The sequence below is a fragment of the Ranitomeya variabilis genome, chromosome 1 (genome assembly GCF_051348905.1).
Source record: "Ranitomeya variabilis isolate aRanVar5 chromosome 1, aRanVar5.hap1, whole genome shotgun sequence".
NCBI classification, from domain to species: Eukaryota; Metazoa; Chordata; class Amphibia; order Anura; family Dendrobatidae; genus Ranitomeya; species Ranitomeya variabilis.
The window spans coordinates 338273035-338288564 of record NC_135232.1 but is presented as its reverse complement, the minus strand read 5'-3'; the positions used below and the strand labels follow the sequence as shown (position 1 = coordinate 338288564).

Sequence of the window (15530 nt, the reverse complement as noted above, 5' to 3'; positions counted from 1 at the left end):
TGCGAGTGACACAGCGCACATCACTCGGATATCATCAGTGCAGTGTGATATACGCCGATGCTGGCAGCAGAGGAGATGGAGAAATCAGTTTCTCCGCAGCTGTTCTCCGATCCGCTCTGTGCGAGAGAATCGGAGCTCATATGCATGACAGTCGGCTCCCGCTCGCAGCAGAGCAGGAGCAGAGAGTCATTAGCATATCGTATCCGATGCAATATGCTGGTATAACTCCAGCCTGGATCCAGTACCTAATATACCGTGGGAGGCTCATGGACCCCAGTTCTCTCTTCTCTGACATGTTAGAACATATCAGAGGAGAGAGAAATTAATTTTAAATCAGACTTTTCTTTAATATGTGATTGCTACTATTCGGTGAATAACGGTAATCAAGTGACTGGTCTGTAACAACTGGCCCTGATCATGTTCTCCAGTGTCAGCCCCCGGAGGTTTTTTTTGTTTTTGTTTTTTTTACACTGGGGGGGCATTATACCCTTATTTCTCAGCGCCGTTAAAAAGCGGCATTGAGGAATAAGGCTCCTAAACTACTGCTGTTAAAAGGTTTTGGCAGTCGTTGAGGGATTAATACAAAAATCCTTTGTGCGCTCCTAGGTGTAGCGGATGACTGCTTCTTCTGGTGTGCTCTGTCGCGCTGGCCCTCTGTTCAGAGTGGGAGGCGCATGCGCAGATTGAGATGATCGCTTGCCGAAACATGCTACTGCATATGCGCCGCCTCCATTTTGTGGAAGACCAATTCCTTTTTTTCAAGCCATACTAACTGCGCGGGCGCAGTACTTAAAATAGGAGGAAGGGCACTGAAGGTTTAGGGACCTGTCATTTAAGCACAAAATAATAGCAATGAGGCCGGAGCACCAAGAAAAGAGCCGCCCAGAAGCGCGAGCATATCATTAACTTCAAGCTAAGATTACACAAGAACCACAAGATGGATTTCTTCAACCCAGGTATCATTTTAATCAGTGTAACAGCCACAACATTACAATGCCTGCAGCTTACTTAAAGAGAACCTGTCATCAGGATTTTGCTAAGTCACTAAGGGTCCATTTAGTAATTACCGTATATACTCGAGTATAAGCCGAGATTTTCAGCCCATTTTTTTAGGCTGAAAGTGCCCCTCTTGGCTTATACTCGAGTCATTGTCCCAGGGGGTCGGCGGGGTAGGGGGAGCGGCAGCTGTCAAATCCTACTTACCTGCTCCGGGCGCATCTCTGCACGTCCCTGCTTCTCCGGCGTCGGCAGCTTCTTCCTGTGTTCAGCGGTCTTGTGGTACAGCTGATTAAAATAATGAATATGGACGCATATTCATTACTTTAATGAACGGTACGATGTGACCACTGAACAAAGGAAGAAGCTGCGGGTGCCGGAGACCATCTATCAGTGAGAAGCTGATTGTGCGATATTCACCTGTCCCCGTTCCACCGCCGCGCGCCGCTCCGTCTTCCGCATCCTCTGCCTGTGAAGTTCAGGTCAGAGGGCGCGATGACGTGCTTAGTGTGCGCGCCGCCCTCTGAACAGTCACTGTGGAGGACGCGGAAGACGGAGCGGCGCACAGTGGTGGAACGGGGACAAGTGAATATCGCAAGTGCCGGGGTCCCTGCCTGCTCAGGACAAGAGGTGAGTATGTCATTTTTTTTTTTATCACAGCAGCAGCATATGGGGCAAATGTTTCTATGGACCATCTTATGGGGCCATAATCAACCTTTGTGCAGCATTATATAGGGCATATTTTCTATGGAGCATCTTATGGGGCCATAATCAACCTATGCAGCATTGTATGGGGATGACACCTAGGGACTTCAGGGTGCCTGAAAGACAGTGCCTGCATGATTTAGCAAAGAATATGACTTCCCCACAGCTCTATACAAGTTCAAGTCATTACAACAGTAACATTAAAGGTGTTGTCTGGCCTTAGGCTACAAGTCTGTAGTCACTATGTGCTAGCAGACTTGTGAATCTTCACATCACGGGCACTGAGTAAACTGAGTATGGCAACGCTCCATACACTTGCATTGAGCGAGGCCTTGCACATCTAGTTGCCACGTGACTGCATATATGCAAAGCACATACTTGTGTTCGCAGTTCCCAGTGCCAGCAAATCCTCACTCCACGCAATGTGTATGATCTCAGGATTTACAAGTCTGAAATCACATAGTATAAACATAAGGATGAATGACCTCGGGGAGATCAAAACATCCAACACCGCAGAGACACCATCACGTGTTTCTCAACGCAGTGATCCAGAGCACTGCTCCTAATAGCCAGTTTCCTACTCCACACTGATGAGGGGCAAATACCCCGAAACAGCTGTCTGTGGATGGATACCACATTTTGGCATAGGTGGTTTTCCTTTATTGGATGCTGCCCTTCCCGTGGTCGTTCCTTCCCGGTGAAAGACCTGGCTATTCATTGCTTGCGTTGAGAAACACGTGATGGTGTCTCCGCGGCTATCCTACATGCATTTGCATATTTCCCTTAAGGGATGGGGGCAGTGTTCTGGATCACTGCGTTGAGAAACACGTGATGGTGTCTCCGCGGTTTTTCTACATGCATGAAATCACATAGTGACTGCAGATTTGTAGCCTAAGGCCGGACAACCCCTTTAAGTTTAAATTCACAGAAAGCAATGTGGTGCATTGTTTAATGCTTCATTAAAAAAAACAAAAAAACAAATGGCTTCAAATTGCTTCATGACAGGCCAATGACCTCAGCAGGTTGATAAGTCATATTCTCCTACATTACTTACTTTTAGAATTGCATTTTTTGGACGCATCTTATCAAAGCTTCCATTTTATTGCTTTTGCACATTTCATGTGCTCCTGTTTCCTGCTAGACCAGGAGCCAGGAACCTTTTTGGCTGAGAGAGTCATAAACGCCACATATTTTAAAATGTAATTCCGTGAGAGCCATATAATAAGTATATATGTAATAATTATCTTTCGCCGGAATTGAGGCTGCATACCAGTGCGGAAGCGGTGAGATGTCGTTTGTAAGTATTGCTGTGGAGTAGATGAGGCAAGGAGAGGAGAGGAGCGGAGCGCTGTCCCGGCCAGGGACAGGCACTCCGTGCGGCTCTACGGAGCAGACATGGATGTTCAGGTGCTGTGGTCGAGTCCTGTGGTAGGATGATGACCGAAGATTGCAGGACCTGCATGACGTCCGTGATCACGTGTAGCTCAAGTGACTGCCACAGGTATGAGGCGTCATAAGGACCAAGCTTATCCTACGCGTTTTGGGATTTTTTTTGCTAAAAAAAGATTTGACAGAGGCAGATGCAGCCATCAAAAAAGCCACATCTGGCTCACGAGCCATAGGTTCCGAACCCCTGTGCTAGACTATTGAGCAGAGTAACAGAAGTGCTGTAAGGTGGCCAGGGTGGTAGTCGTGGCAACGGGCTGTTCTGTTCCCACATCCTGGAGCCACACAGCTAACATACCGTGTCCCTTTTGCTGCATATGCAGCATGTGCAGCAGATCACTCACAGTCACTGTCAGGTTTTCTTTGGCTGCTTTCACGCCGGCACCACATCCATGAGCCCCATAAACCACTTCGGAGTCGAGGTCTGTTTTCAACAGATTAACTTTACTGGACGACAGCACATTCATCACATAGGCAGCGCAGTTCCCACAAGGCAACGTTTTCTGTACTTTCTCTGCCTTCCGGGCAGACTCTATTCTTCCTGTAATCTCTCTCTTTCCTCCTGGTATTCGCTGCTGTACCTCTAGATAATCTCTGTGCTGTCCGTGCCTTTCACGTTACCAGCTCCCTGCCATCCCCTTGTCCGGTTCCAATTGGGAAAGGTGCCAGGAACACCATTGCAGCTACTCTTGCCCCGGTCATAGACCCCAGAAACTCTTTGGGTTGGTCCTTCCTAGCTGGTGCCCATGTGCACGGTCTCTAGCCTGGGGCCCCTTCCTGCAAAAGCAGCTCTATCCCCATGGCTATCAACGTATTCACTCTCACTATCCCATACACCCGCCCTGGGCAAGGCTGCCGGGGCTTCTGCCTTTAATCAGGACCTGTCCTATACCTCCCTGTTCTGTGCTGCTCTGCTCTGTGGCTCCTCCCATTTGCTTAACCCCTATGCTGCCTTTATCTAACTAACATTCCTATCTATTCTCTAATGTCCCCCCCTCTATTCTAACCTCGCTGTTACTCTATGCTAACTTCTATCCCTAATCTTAAACATATCGAGTACACTACATTACAATATATGACACACATTAATGAACATTAGGGAACCGCACATTACATGAAAATTAATAAAACATCAGGGTGCCGCATGTGACACATGTGCTCAGTGTTGAGGAGAGAGAAGGCATGTGAGGGTCCTTACAGGGCAATAAAATGTGTAGAAATATGTAAGTTCCCTGCCAGGGTTGTGTTGTATGCTTTACATTGTGAAAATCGGTAGCCCTATTTTACCTGAGATGCCTACACACAACTGTAATTCAAGTGACACGCAATAGATGTTCAACTGAACAATATATGGGATGAAGTAGATGTCTATGATGTCTGTAATACATGAGTAATGCTATCTGGCGTACAGTGTGTCTTACCTATAAGCAGGTCACATTGTCGGTGATAAACACACACTACTCCATAGCTGAGCTGTGCAGACAGATACAGGGATAACCGTGGTATGGGACAACCCCGGGACGGAGGAGGGACTTGCTGAAGAATATACTGAATGATCTTCTGACTGGGAGGAGACAAAGATAAGATGGAAAGACCATTATGAAAACACCAGTCCTCATAAACATGATATTGTGAAAGGCTCTTATTTATTAAGGAAACATAACTAGGTCAATATGTTCTGGGTCCAGAAATGACATGCTCTTCAATGGAAAATCTGGAACTGTCTGCTTCACATTTGGTACATATAATAGTGGTGCCTTTTTATGTGGCAGCCCCCCAAAAAAACCACACCAACCAAGGATGATCATGCAGATAGCTATGAGGACCATCATTGAAGCCTACAACCTGCAGTAACCACCGATCCACCAAACCGCTAAACGACCAGATCTACCCTCACCTACTGTATCCTCACCCATCCCTTGTAGATTGTGAGCCCTCGTGGACAGGGTCCTCTCCACCTGTACCAGTTGTGACTTGTATTGATTAAGATTAGTGTACTTGTTTTAATTATGTATACCTCTCCTCATATGTAAAGTGCCATGGAATAAATGGCGCTATAATAATAAATAATAATAATAAATTGAATCCTGACCCAATCAGCTAGGCTAACAGTGATTTAATTTTTTGTCTTTTTTAGTTCAAAAATGCCATAGTGATAAACTAGGTATATTGGGTCAGCCTTATCTTGGAAACACAGGTAGTCTTGTTGTACCATCAGCAGTAATATCTCCTTAGAGAAAACATATTAACATTATTTGGCTTGAAACACTGTGTGTGGATGGTACATTTTGTCCAGTGTGACAACATCATGAAAGGTGACAAAATTTATCTTCCATCCTTTTTAGTATATGCCAGAAAATGTCTGTGGATTTATGTGGGGGAAAGTCATTAACATGTACAGTGACCACATATCCAGCAAAAGTCTAATATAACATGTGAAAAAATAAGAGTAAAATTTGTTACCTGAAATTTTCATGGAGTCCGTAGGCAGCACATGATTTCCCATACTGCGCCGCCTATGGACTCCAGGAAAAATGTCTTCCAGTAGTATGCCATTTCCTTCAAGCTAATCACACCATCGTTCAATTTTGGTATCAGGTACTGGACCATATTCCCTGGCTTAGAGGAGGTGTTATCGTCAACAGGATTTAACACGACAGGAAGCATTATGGATCTATCGGTTACAAACTCGTCTTAGAAATGTTATACTCCCTATAACCTTTTACCCACTGATACAAATTGATTGTTATATATACATGCCTCTTCTTTCTACAGAATGGCTAGGTCATGGATCATCCATATTATTGGTGTATTCCTTTCCTTATGACAGATTCTATTCCTCATTAGCTTTACTCCTTAATTCCCCTTTCTTTACAATATGTTTTTTTTTTCTATCTTTAAACTTATACTGTATTGTTCCTTTATCCTAACTCTCTTTTTTATTTAATGTAGCTATTTGCTTCTTTTCTACAGTTTGTTATGCCGTAACATCCTATCATCCATCAACTTACCCTCTATCCCTACACAAAACAGGAGTTCGATATATTACCATTAGTTGATTGTCCGAACAGCAATTTTAGATCCATACTTCTAGTGTTTGTCAGGTTAATGGTCTACATGGCTTGGTTCCTATCACGTAGACATGTCTCTTTCAACAAAATCTTTGATTGTTCCTTTAATCAGCATTGTACACTATATATATTGGCAGGAAGTGTTATCTGGGTTACTTCACTTCTGATATACCGTATTTTCCGGCGTATAAGACGACTTTTTAACCCCCGAAAATCTTCTTAAAAGTCGGGGGTCGTCTTATACGCCGGGAATCGACTTGTACGCCGGTGTATATGGTGGGTGGGGAGGGGGAGTGATCCTGATGACGAGGGGGCGTCTCACAGGAAAGTGAGTAATCCCCATTACCTTATCCTAGCGGTGCAGCGTGGGGGTGTCAGTGCTGGGAGCGGCGGCGGCTGCTGTGTTCTGGTGCGGCGGCTCCTCTTCTGTGTGGGGCCTCTGTGCTGTGAGGTGGCGGCGGCAGCGGCGTATCTTTATCCAGTTGGGGCTCCTCCGGCATCTCCTTAGCCCTGGAGGCCCCGCCGCAACTCCATCGGTGCAATGTGGTGGCCTCCGGGAAAATGGCCGCTGCTCAGATTCAGATCTCGTGTCCCGAGATTTCGGGACGAGATCTGAATCTGAGCAGCGGCCATTTTCCCGGAGGCCACCGCATCGCACCTATTGAGCTGCCTCCGGGAAAATGGCCGCTGCATTGCACTCATGGAGTTGCGGCGGGGCCTCCAGGGCTAAGGAGATGCCGGAGGAGCCCCAACTGGATAAAGATATGCCGCCGCCACCGCCACCGCCACCGCACAGCACAGCACAGAGGCCCCACACAGAAGAGGAGCCGCCGCACCAGAGCACAGCAGCCGCCGCACCAGAACACAGCAGCCGCCGCCACTCCCAGCACTGAGACCCCCACGCTGCACCGCTACGATAAGGTAATGGGGGATACTCACTTTCCTGTGAGACGCCCCCTCGTCATCAGGATCACTCCCTCCCCCCCCAAAAAGGCACATATTCACCGGCCCTATAAGACGACATAGGGTGTATAAGAAGACCCCCGACTTTTAAGAAGATTTTATATTTTAACTGGTAAAGTTGGGGGGTCGTCTTATACGCCCAGTCGTCTTATACGCCGGAAAATACGGTACCCATTACATATACAAATAGTATTCATACCCCATGAACTTTCCACATTTTTCCACATTACACCCACAAACTTAAATGTATTTTATTGGGATGTTATGTGATATACCCACACAAATTAGAAAGCATTTGTGAAGTGTAAAGGAAATGATACATGGTTTGCTAATTATTATAAAAATATACCGTATTTTCTGGCGTATAAGATGACTTTTTAACCCCTAAAAATTGTCCCAAAAGTCGGGGGTCGTCTTATACTCCAGGTACGGCATGTGCAGGGAGCGATCCTGGATGTTCCCAGGGTCTGAAGGAGAGGAAACTCTCCTTCAGGCCCTGGGATCCATATTCATGTAAAAAATAAAGAATAAAAAAAAAAAATATTGCTATACTCACCTCTCCGAGAAGCCTGGCTGTCACTGCTGCAAGCGTCTGCCTCCGTTCCTAAGAATTGCAGAGCGTGAAGGACCTTCGATGACGTCACGGTCAGGTGACCGGTCACATGAGCGGTCACGGACCAATCACAGGACTGCGACGTCATCGAGGGTCCTTCATGCTCTGCAATTCTTAGGAACGGAGGCAGACGCTTGCAGCAGTGACAGCCAGGCTTCTCGGAGGGGTGAGTATATACATATTTTTTATTTTTATTCTTTATTTTTAACATGAATATGGATCCCAGGGCCTGAAGGAGAGTCTCCTCTCCTTCAGACCCTGGGAACCACACGCCGTATAAGATGACTGGGCGTATAAGATGACCCCCGTCTTATACAGCGGGCATATCCCAAATTCCATATTTTATATGGAAAAGTTGGGGGTCGTCTTATACGCCCAGTCGTCTTATACACCAGAAAATACAGTAAATCTGAAAATTGTAACGTGCATTTTCATTCAGTAGTTAACTGTAGTCGAATATCCCCAAGTAAGATCCTGAGTGACCAATTGCCTCCTGAAGTCACATAATTAGTAAACGGAGTCCACCTGTGTGTCCCGGAACACACCTAAATACTTCCGGGACATAGTGCGCCGGCGCATGCGCACTAATGGTTTTTGGCTTTGCCCGCAGTTGGGCAAAGCATACTGCGCGTGCACAAGGCAAGATTGCTTTGCGCACGCGTTAACTAGGGAGGAAAGCGAATCAACCTCAAGTCAATTTTGCGACCAGCGTGTGGCCAGCGGGAAAGAAAGGGGTTAATAAAAGACCCAAAAACACCGCCCACATGACCCAAAAAATGACCCGCCAATTCAGGTGACAGGTTCCCTTTAAGACGAAGGAGCACAGTATGTTATATCTGTGCATGGTGTGTTACTGTGAGGAGGGTGGGGGATGGTTTCTCTCTGTTAGGGGGGTGAGGGCTTATATAGAGAAAGTAAATCTGTCTCTACCTCTTTCTTTCACCGGATGAAATGAAGAAATGAAGAAAACATCTCCCGCCCTGTTACAAATCACGGTCCTAAAACGTTTTAATTATTACTTGTATATTGATGAATGCTTTATTATATTTTCTTTTTTAAATCAGCCATTGTATATCTGTTACCAGATCCAATTTTGTGATAACTATAAAGAGTTAACATTAGCATCAACCTTCTAAGCCCAAGGGAAGGGCAATCCTTCAGCCATGGTTCCTTAGAGGTTTCTTCCACAGGGAGTTTTTCCTCTCCTGAGCTCTGTAGGATGACTCTTTGTGAGTCGGAGGTTTGCCAAGTTTAGTCCCCTCAATGCTTTTGCAGGGACTTTTAGTTTATAAGTTTACAAAAGTGATTTATAAAAAAAAGTGTCAAATGTGACTTGGAATTTATAACCTGTCACAGCTTTGTGGTTTAGGAGTCAGGTGGAAGTTGCGGACAAGTTAAGGTGGACTCATTTTAACTAATAGAGGAGGTAAAAGTCTCATGGTGGTGAACAGGCTAGGCTTTGGTGGCCAGCCTCAAGGACGTTGTAATGGTAACGTCAATCAGGGTTGGGCACAGTGGTTAAGCACAGGAGGATAACAGGGTCATTGGTGCCCTGAAAGTTTACTTGCTATGCTTGAATGGCAAGCCAGTGTGTGCCACCCCTTTATGGCTGTCTGTCCTGGTGCTGTATATCAGACAGCTGGGGGGAATCACAGTACTTGAGAATCCCAATGCACAAGCACTTCACCTGACTCCTACTGCGGTTGTTTTAATCCTGTGATTTAAATAAAGCTATGGCCATTTTGACAACCAAAATAATGTGTTTTGTGTATTATTGTGCCTAGGTTTACTGTAGTTATGGTTGTTTGAAGATGGAGTGGGGGTCCGTCCCATATCCAAAAGTCATGTGGGCTGCTTTGGCTTGTGTGCCAGGACTGATTTTCAGTCCCAGTCCGGCCCTGACCATAGAGGTCTGCAGGAGACCTCTGGTTGTCATGCCAACCCATCGGTATCCCGCGATCAAGTGACTGGGTTCACCGATGGGCGGATTTACGGTGTGCTTGTCGGAAGCAAGTGTTTAATGCCGCTGCCAGAGTTTGACAACGGCATTTAACAAGTTAACAGACATGGGAGGATCACAATTCCACCCGCGGTTGTTAAGAGGCAGATATCAGCTGTTCAAAACAGCTGACTTGCGCTGGAAAAGATGTGGGCTCAGCGCTGGAACTCACATCAAAGGGACGGTTAAAGAAGGGTTAGGTTGTAATAAAAAAAAAGCTCAAGCTCTGAACATGTCACAGAGCACTGTTCCATCCATCATCCCAAAATGGAATGAGTACGGCATAAATGCAAACCTACCAAAACATGGCCATCCTTCTAAACTGACATGCCAAGCAAAGACAGCACTAACTAGAGAAGCAGCGAATAGGCCCATGGTCACTCTGGAAGAGCTGCAAAGATCCACAGCTCAGGTGAGAGAATCTGTCCACAGGACAACAGTTAGTCCTGGGTCACATGAGCATTGATTCTCTCATGCGAGAAAATATACTATATTATGCTAATGACACTTGGCTCAAACTCTGATCAGTTTACTATGGTCCAATTCTCTTGCATGAGAGAATCATATCACAGGTGTGGAGAAGCGGGAGAACTTAATTTCAACATATTCCTCATTGTCTGTCATATGTTATCTTAGTGCAGTCTGATGTTTTACATGCACCCATAGATTTGAATGGGTGGCGTGATGCGATTTGCATAGCCATTCGCAACACACTGCAAATTTTTTCTCATGCCAAATTGGTATGCGAACAAAAGCCTAAATCTGCACTGCCCCATGGTAAAATATTAAATTGACGAGTGCTATCCAATGTTTTATTGAATAGCACTTGGACAAAACACTTGTGTGATGAGCCCTTAGTCGCATACTCCACAAATCTGGCTTTATGCAAGAGTAGGAAGAAGGCCATTTTTGAAAGAAACCTGTTGTGAAATTGGATTCTGGGCTCCCCCGGTGGCCACTTGTGGAATTTAACTTGTGTGCATCATCCCCTCTGTTCACCTGCTCCTATCAGGATGTGGGAGTCGCTATATAACCTTGCTCCTCTGTCAGTTTCATGCCGGTCAACAATGTAATCAGTAGCCTTTCTGTGCATGTTCCTGCTACTAGACAACTCCCAGCTAAGTTGGACTTTTGTCCTTGTGTGTTTTTGCATTTTGTTCCTGTTCACAGCTGCTGTTTCGTTACTGTGTCTGGAAAGCTCTTGTGAGCGGAAATTGCCACTCTGGTGTTATGAGTTAATGCTAGAGTCTTAAAGTAATTTCTGGATGGTGTTTTGATAGGGTTTTCTGCTGACCATGAAAGTGCCCTTTCTGTCTTCATGCTATCTAGTAAGCGGACCTCGATTTTGCTAAACCTATTTTCATACTACGTTTGTCATTTCATCTTAAATCACCGCCAATATATGTGGGGGCCTCTGTCTGCCTTTTGGGAAAATTTCTCTAGAGGTGAGCCAGGACTGTCTTTTCCTCTGCTAGGATTAGGTAGTTCTCCGGCTGGCGCTGGGCATCTAGGGATAAAAAAAACGTAGGCATGCTACCCGGCCACTTCTAGTTGTGCGGCAGGTTTAGTTCATGGTCAGTATAGTTTCCATCTTCCAAGAGCTAGTTCTCATATATGCTGGGCTATGTTCTCTCGCCATTGAGAATCATGACAGTTTGACCGGCCCAAAAAAGGGTTAAATTACTGGCTGAGAAAGGAGAGAAAAAAGAAGTCTGCTACAATTTTTTTTTTTTTTTTTTTTTCCTCTAGTTCTGAGTGTGCTCTTAATTGAATCACTTGCTAGTCTGCCTATACTGCAGCCTTCCTCTCTTCCTCTCCTTCTAATCCTTGAATGGCTCTGTGTTCACCTGTTTCAAATGGATCTTCAGAGTGTAGCTACAGGTTTGAATAATCTCGCCACAAAGGTACAAAATTTGCAAGATTTTGTTGTTCATGCACCTATGTCTGAGCCTAGAATTCCTTTGCCTGAATTCTTCTCGGGGAATAGATCTCACTTTCAAAATTTTAAAAATAATTGCAAATTGTTTTTGTCCCTGAAGTCTCGCTCTGCCGGAGACCCTGCACAGCAGGTCAGGATTGTAATTTCCTTGCTCCGGGGCGACCCTCAAGACTGGGCTTTTGCATTGGCACCAGGGGATCCTGCGTTGCTCAATGTGGGTGCGTTTTTTCTGGCCTTGGGGTTGCTTTATGAGGAACCTCATTTAGAGCTTCAGGCGGAAAAGGCCTTGATGTCCTTGTCTCAGGGGCAAGATGAAGCTGAAATATACTGCCAAAAATTCCGCAAATGGTCTGTGCTTACTCAGTGGAATGAGTGCGCCCTGGCGGCGATTTTCAGAGAAGGTCTCTCTGATGCCATTAAGGATGTTATGGTGGGGTTCCCTGTGCCTGCGAGTCTGAATGAGTCCATGACGATGGCTATTCAGATCGATAGGCGTCTGCGGGAGCGCAAACCTGTGCACCATTTGGCGGTGTCTACTGAGAAAACGCCAGAAAATATGCAATGTGATAGAATTCTGTCCAGAAGCGAGCGGCAGAATTTTAGACGAAAAAATGGGTTGTGCTTCTATTGTGGTGATTCAACTCATGTTATATCAGCATGCTTTAAGCGTACTAAGAAGCCTGACAAGTCTGTTTCAATTAGCACTTTACAGTCTAAGTTTATTCTATCTGTGACCCTGATTTGTTCTTTGTCATCTATTACCGCGGACGCCTATGTCGACTCTGGCGCTGCTTTGAGTCTTATGGATTGGTCCTTTGCCAAACGCTGTGGGTATGATTTGGAGCCATTGGAGGCTCCGATACCTCTGAAAGGGATTGACTCCACCCCATTGGCTAGTAATAAACCACAATACTGGACACAAGTGACTATGCGTGTTAATCCGGATCACCAGGAGGTTATTCGCTTTCTGGTGCTGTATAATCTACATGATGTTTTGGTGCTGGGATTGCCATGGCTGCAATCTCATAACCCAGTCCTCGACTGGAGAGCTATGTCTGTGTTAAGCTGGGGATGTAAAGGAACTCATGGGGACGTACCTTTGGTTTCCATTTCATCATCTATTCCCTCTGAGATTCCTGAATTCTTGTCTGACTTTCGTGACGTTTTTGAAGAACCCAAGGTTGGTTCACTACCTCCGCACCGGGAGTGCGATTGTGCCATAGACTTGATCCCGGGTAGTAAATACCCTAAGGGTCGTTTATTTAATCTGTCTGTGCCTGAACACGCTGCTATGCGAGAATATATAAAGGAGTCCTTGGAAAAGGGACATATTCGTCCTTCGTCATCTCCCTTAGGAGCCGGTTTTTTCTTTGTGTCTAAGAAAGACGGCTCTTTGAGGCCGTGTATTGATTATCGACTTTTGAATAAAATCACGGTTAAATATCAATATCCGTTACCACTGCTTACTGATTTGTTTGCTCGTATAAAGGGGGCCAAGTGGTTCTCTAAGATTGATCTCCATGGGGCGTATAATTTGGTGCGAATCAAGCAGGGGGATGAGTGGAAAACCGCATTTAATACGCCCGAGGGCCATTTTGAGTATTTGGTGATGCCTTTTGGTCTTTCAAATGCCCCTTCAGTCTTCCAGTCCTTTATGCATGACATTTTCCGCGATTATTTGGATAAATTTATGATTGTGTATCTGGATGATATTCTGATTTTTTCAGATGACTGGGACTCTCATGTCCAGCAGGTCAGGAGGGTTTTTCAGGTTTTGCGGTCTAATTCCTTGTGTGTGAAGGGTTCTAAGTGTGTTTTTGGGGTTCAGAAGATTTCCTTCTTGGGATACATTTTTTCCCCCTCTTCCATCGAGATGGATCCTGTCAAGGTTCAGGCTATTGGTGATTGGACGCAACCCTCTTCTCTTAAGAGTCTTCAGAAATTTTTGGGCTTTGCTAACTTTTATCGTCGATTTATTGCTGGTTTTTCTGATGTTGTAAAACCATTGACTGATTTAACTAAGAAGGGTGCTGATGTTGCTGATTGGTCCCCTGATGCTGTGGAGGCCTTTCGGGAGCTCAAGCGCCGCTTTTCTTCCGCCCCAGTGTTGCGTCAGCCTGATGTTGCTCTTCCTTTTCAGGTTGAGGTCGACGCTTCTGAAATCGGAGCTGGGGCGGTGTTGTCGCAGAGAAGTTCCGACTGCTCCGTGATGAGACCTTGTGCTTTTTTTTCCCGTAGATTTTCGCCCGCCGAGCGGAATTATGATATTGGGAATCGGGAGCTTTTGGCCATGAAGTGGGCTTTTGAGGAGTGGCGTCACTGGCTTGAGGGGGCCAGACATCAGGTGGTGGTATTGACTGACCACAAAAATTTAATTTACCTTGAGTCTGCCAGGCGCCTGAATCCTAGACAAGCGCGCTGGTCGTTGTTTTTCTCTCGGTTTAATTTTGTGGTGTCTTACCTACCGGGTTCTAAGAATGTTAAGGCGGATGCCCTTTCTAGGAGTTTTGAGCCTGACTCCCCTGGTAATTCTGAGCCCACAGGTATCCTTAAAGATGGAGTGATATTGTCTGCCGTTTCTCCAGACCTGCGGCGGGCCTTGCAGGAGTTTCAGGCGGATAGACCTGATCGTTGCCCACCTGGTAGACTGTTTGTTCCTGATGATTGGACCAGTAGAGTCATCTCTGAGGTTCATTCTTCTGCGTTGGCAGGTCATCCTGGAATCTTTGGTACCAGGGATTTGGTGGCAAGGTCCTTCTGGTGGCCTTCCCTGTCACGAGATGTGCGAGGCTTTGTGCAGTCTTGTGACGTTTGTGCTCGGGCCAAGCCTTGTTGTTCTCGGGCTAGTGGATTGTTGTTACCCTTGCCTATCCCGAAGAGGCCTTGGACGCACATCTCGATGGATTTTATTTCGGATCTGCCTGTTTCTCAGAAGATGTCTGTCATCTGGGTGGTGTGTGACCGTTTCTCTAAGATGGTCCATCTGGTTCCCTTGCCTAAGTTGCCTTCTTCTTCCGAGTTGGTTCCTCTGTTTTTTCAAAATGTTGTTCGTTTGCATGGTATTCCGGAGAATATCGTTTCTGACAGAGGGACCCAATTCGTGTCTAGATTTTGGCGGGCATTCTGTGCTAGGATGGGCATAGATTTGTCTTTTTCGTCTGCTTTCCATCCTCAGACTAATGGCCAGACCGAGCGGACTAATCAGACCTTGGAGACATATTTGAGGTGTTTTGTGTCTGCGGATCAGGATGATTGGGTTGCTTTTTTGCCTTTGGCGGAGTTCGCCCTCAATAATCGGGCCAGCTCTGCCACCTTGGTGTCCCCGTTTTTCTGTAATTCGGGGTTTCATCCTCGATTTTCCTCCGGTCAAGTGGAATCTTCGGATTGTCCTGGAGTGGATGCTGTGGTGGAGAGGTTGCATCAGATTTGGGGGCAGGTGGTGGACAATTTGAAGTTGTCCCAGGAGAAGACTCAGCTTTTTGCCAACCGCCGTCGTCGTGTTGGTCCTCGGCTTTGTGTTGGGGACTTGGTGTGGTTGTCTTCTCGTTTTGTCCCTATGAGGGTTTCTTCTCCTAAGTTTAAGCCTCGGTTCATCGGCCCGTACAAGATATTGGAGATTCTTAACCCTGTGTCCTTCCGTTTGGACCTCCCTGCATCCTTTTCGATTCATAATGTTTTTCATCGGTCATTGTTGCGCAGGTATGAGGTACCAGCTGTGCTTTCCGTTGAGCCTCCTGCTCCGGTGTTGGTTGAGGGTGAGTTGGAGTACGTTGTGGAAAAGATCTTGGACTCTCGTGT

General features: G+C 46.0%; 1 protein-coding gene across 1 annotated transcript in view; it reads right to left on the bottom strand.

Moving 5' to 3' along the window:
• REC8 (REC8 meiotic recombination protein) overlaps positions 1 to 15530 on the bottom strand; it is a 217059-nt gene that overhangs the window by 184769 nt on the left and 16760 nt on the right. The window contains exon 3 of the mRNA XM_077299528.1: positions 4569 to 4711. Within this exon, the coding sequence (XP_077155643.1) occupies positions 4569 to 4711 (143 nt within the window). The remainder of the gene's footprint in view (positions 1 to 4568; positions 4712 to 15530) is intronic.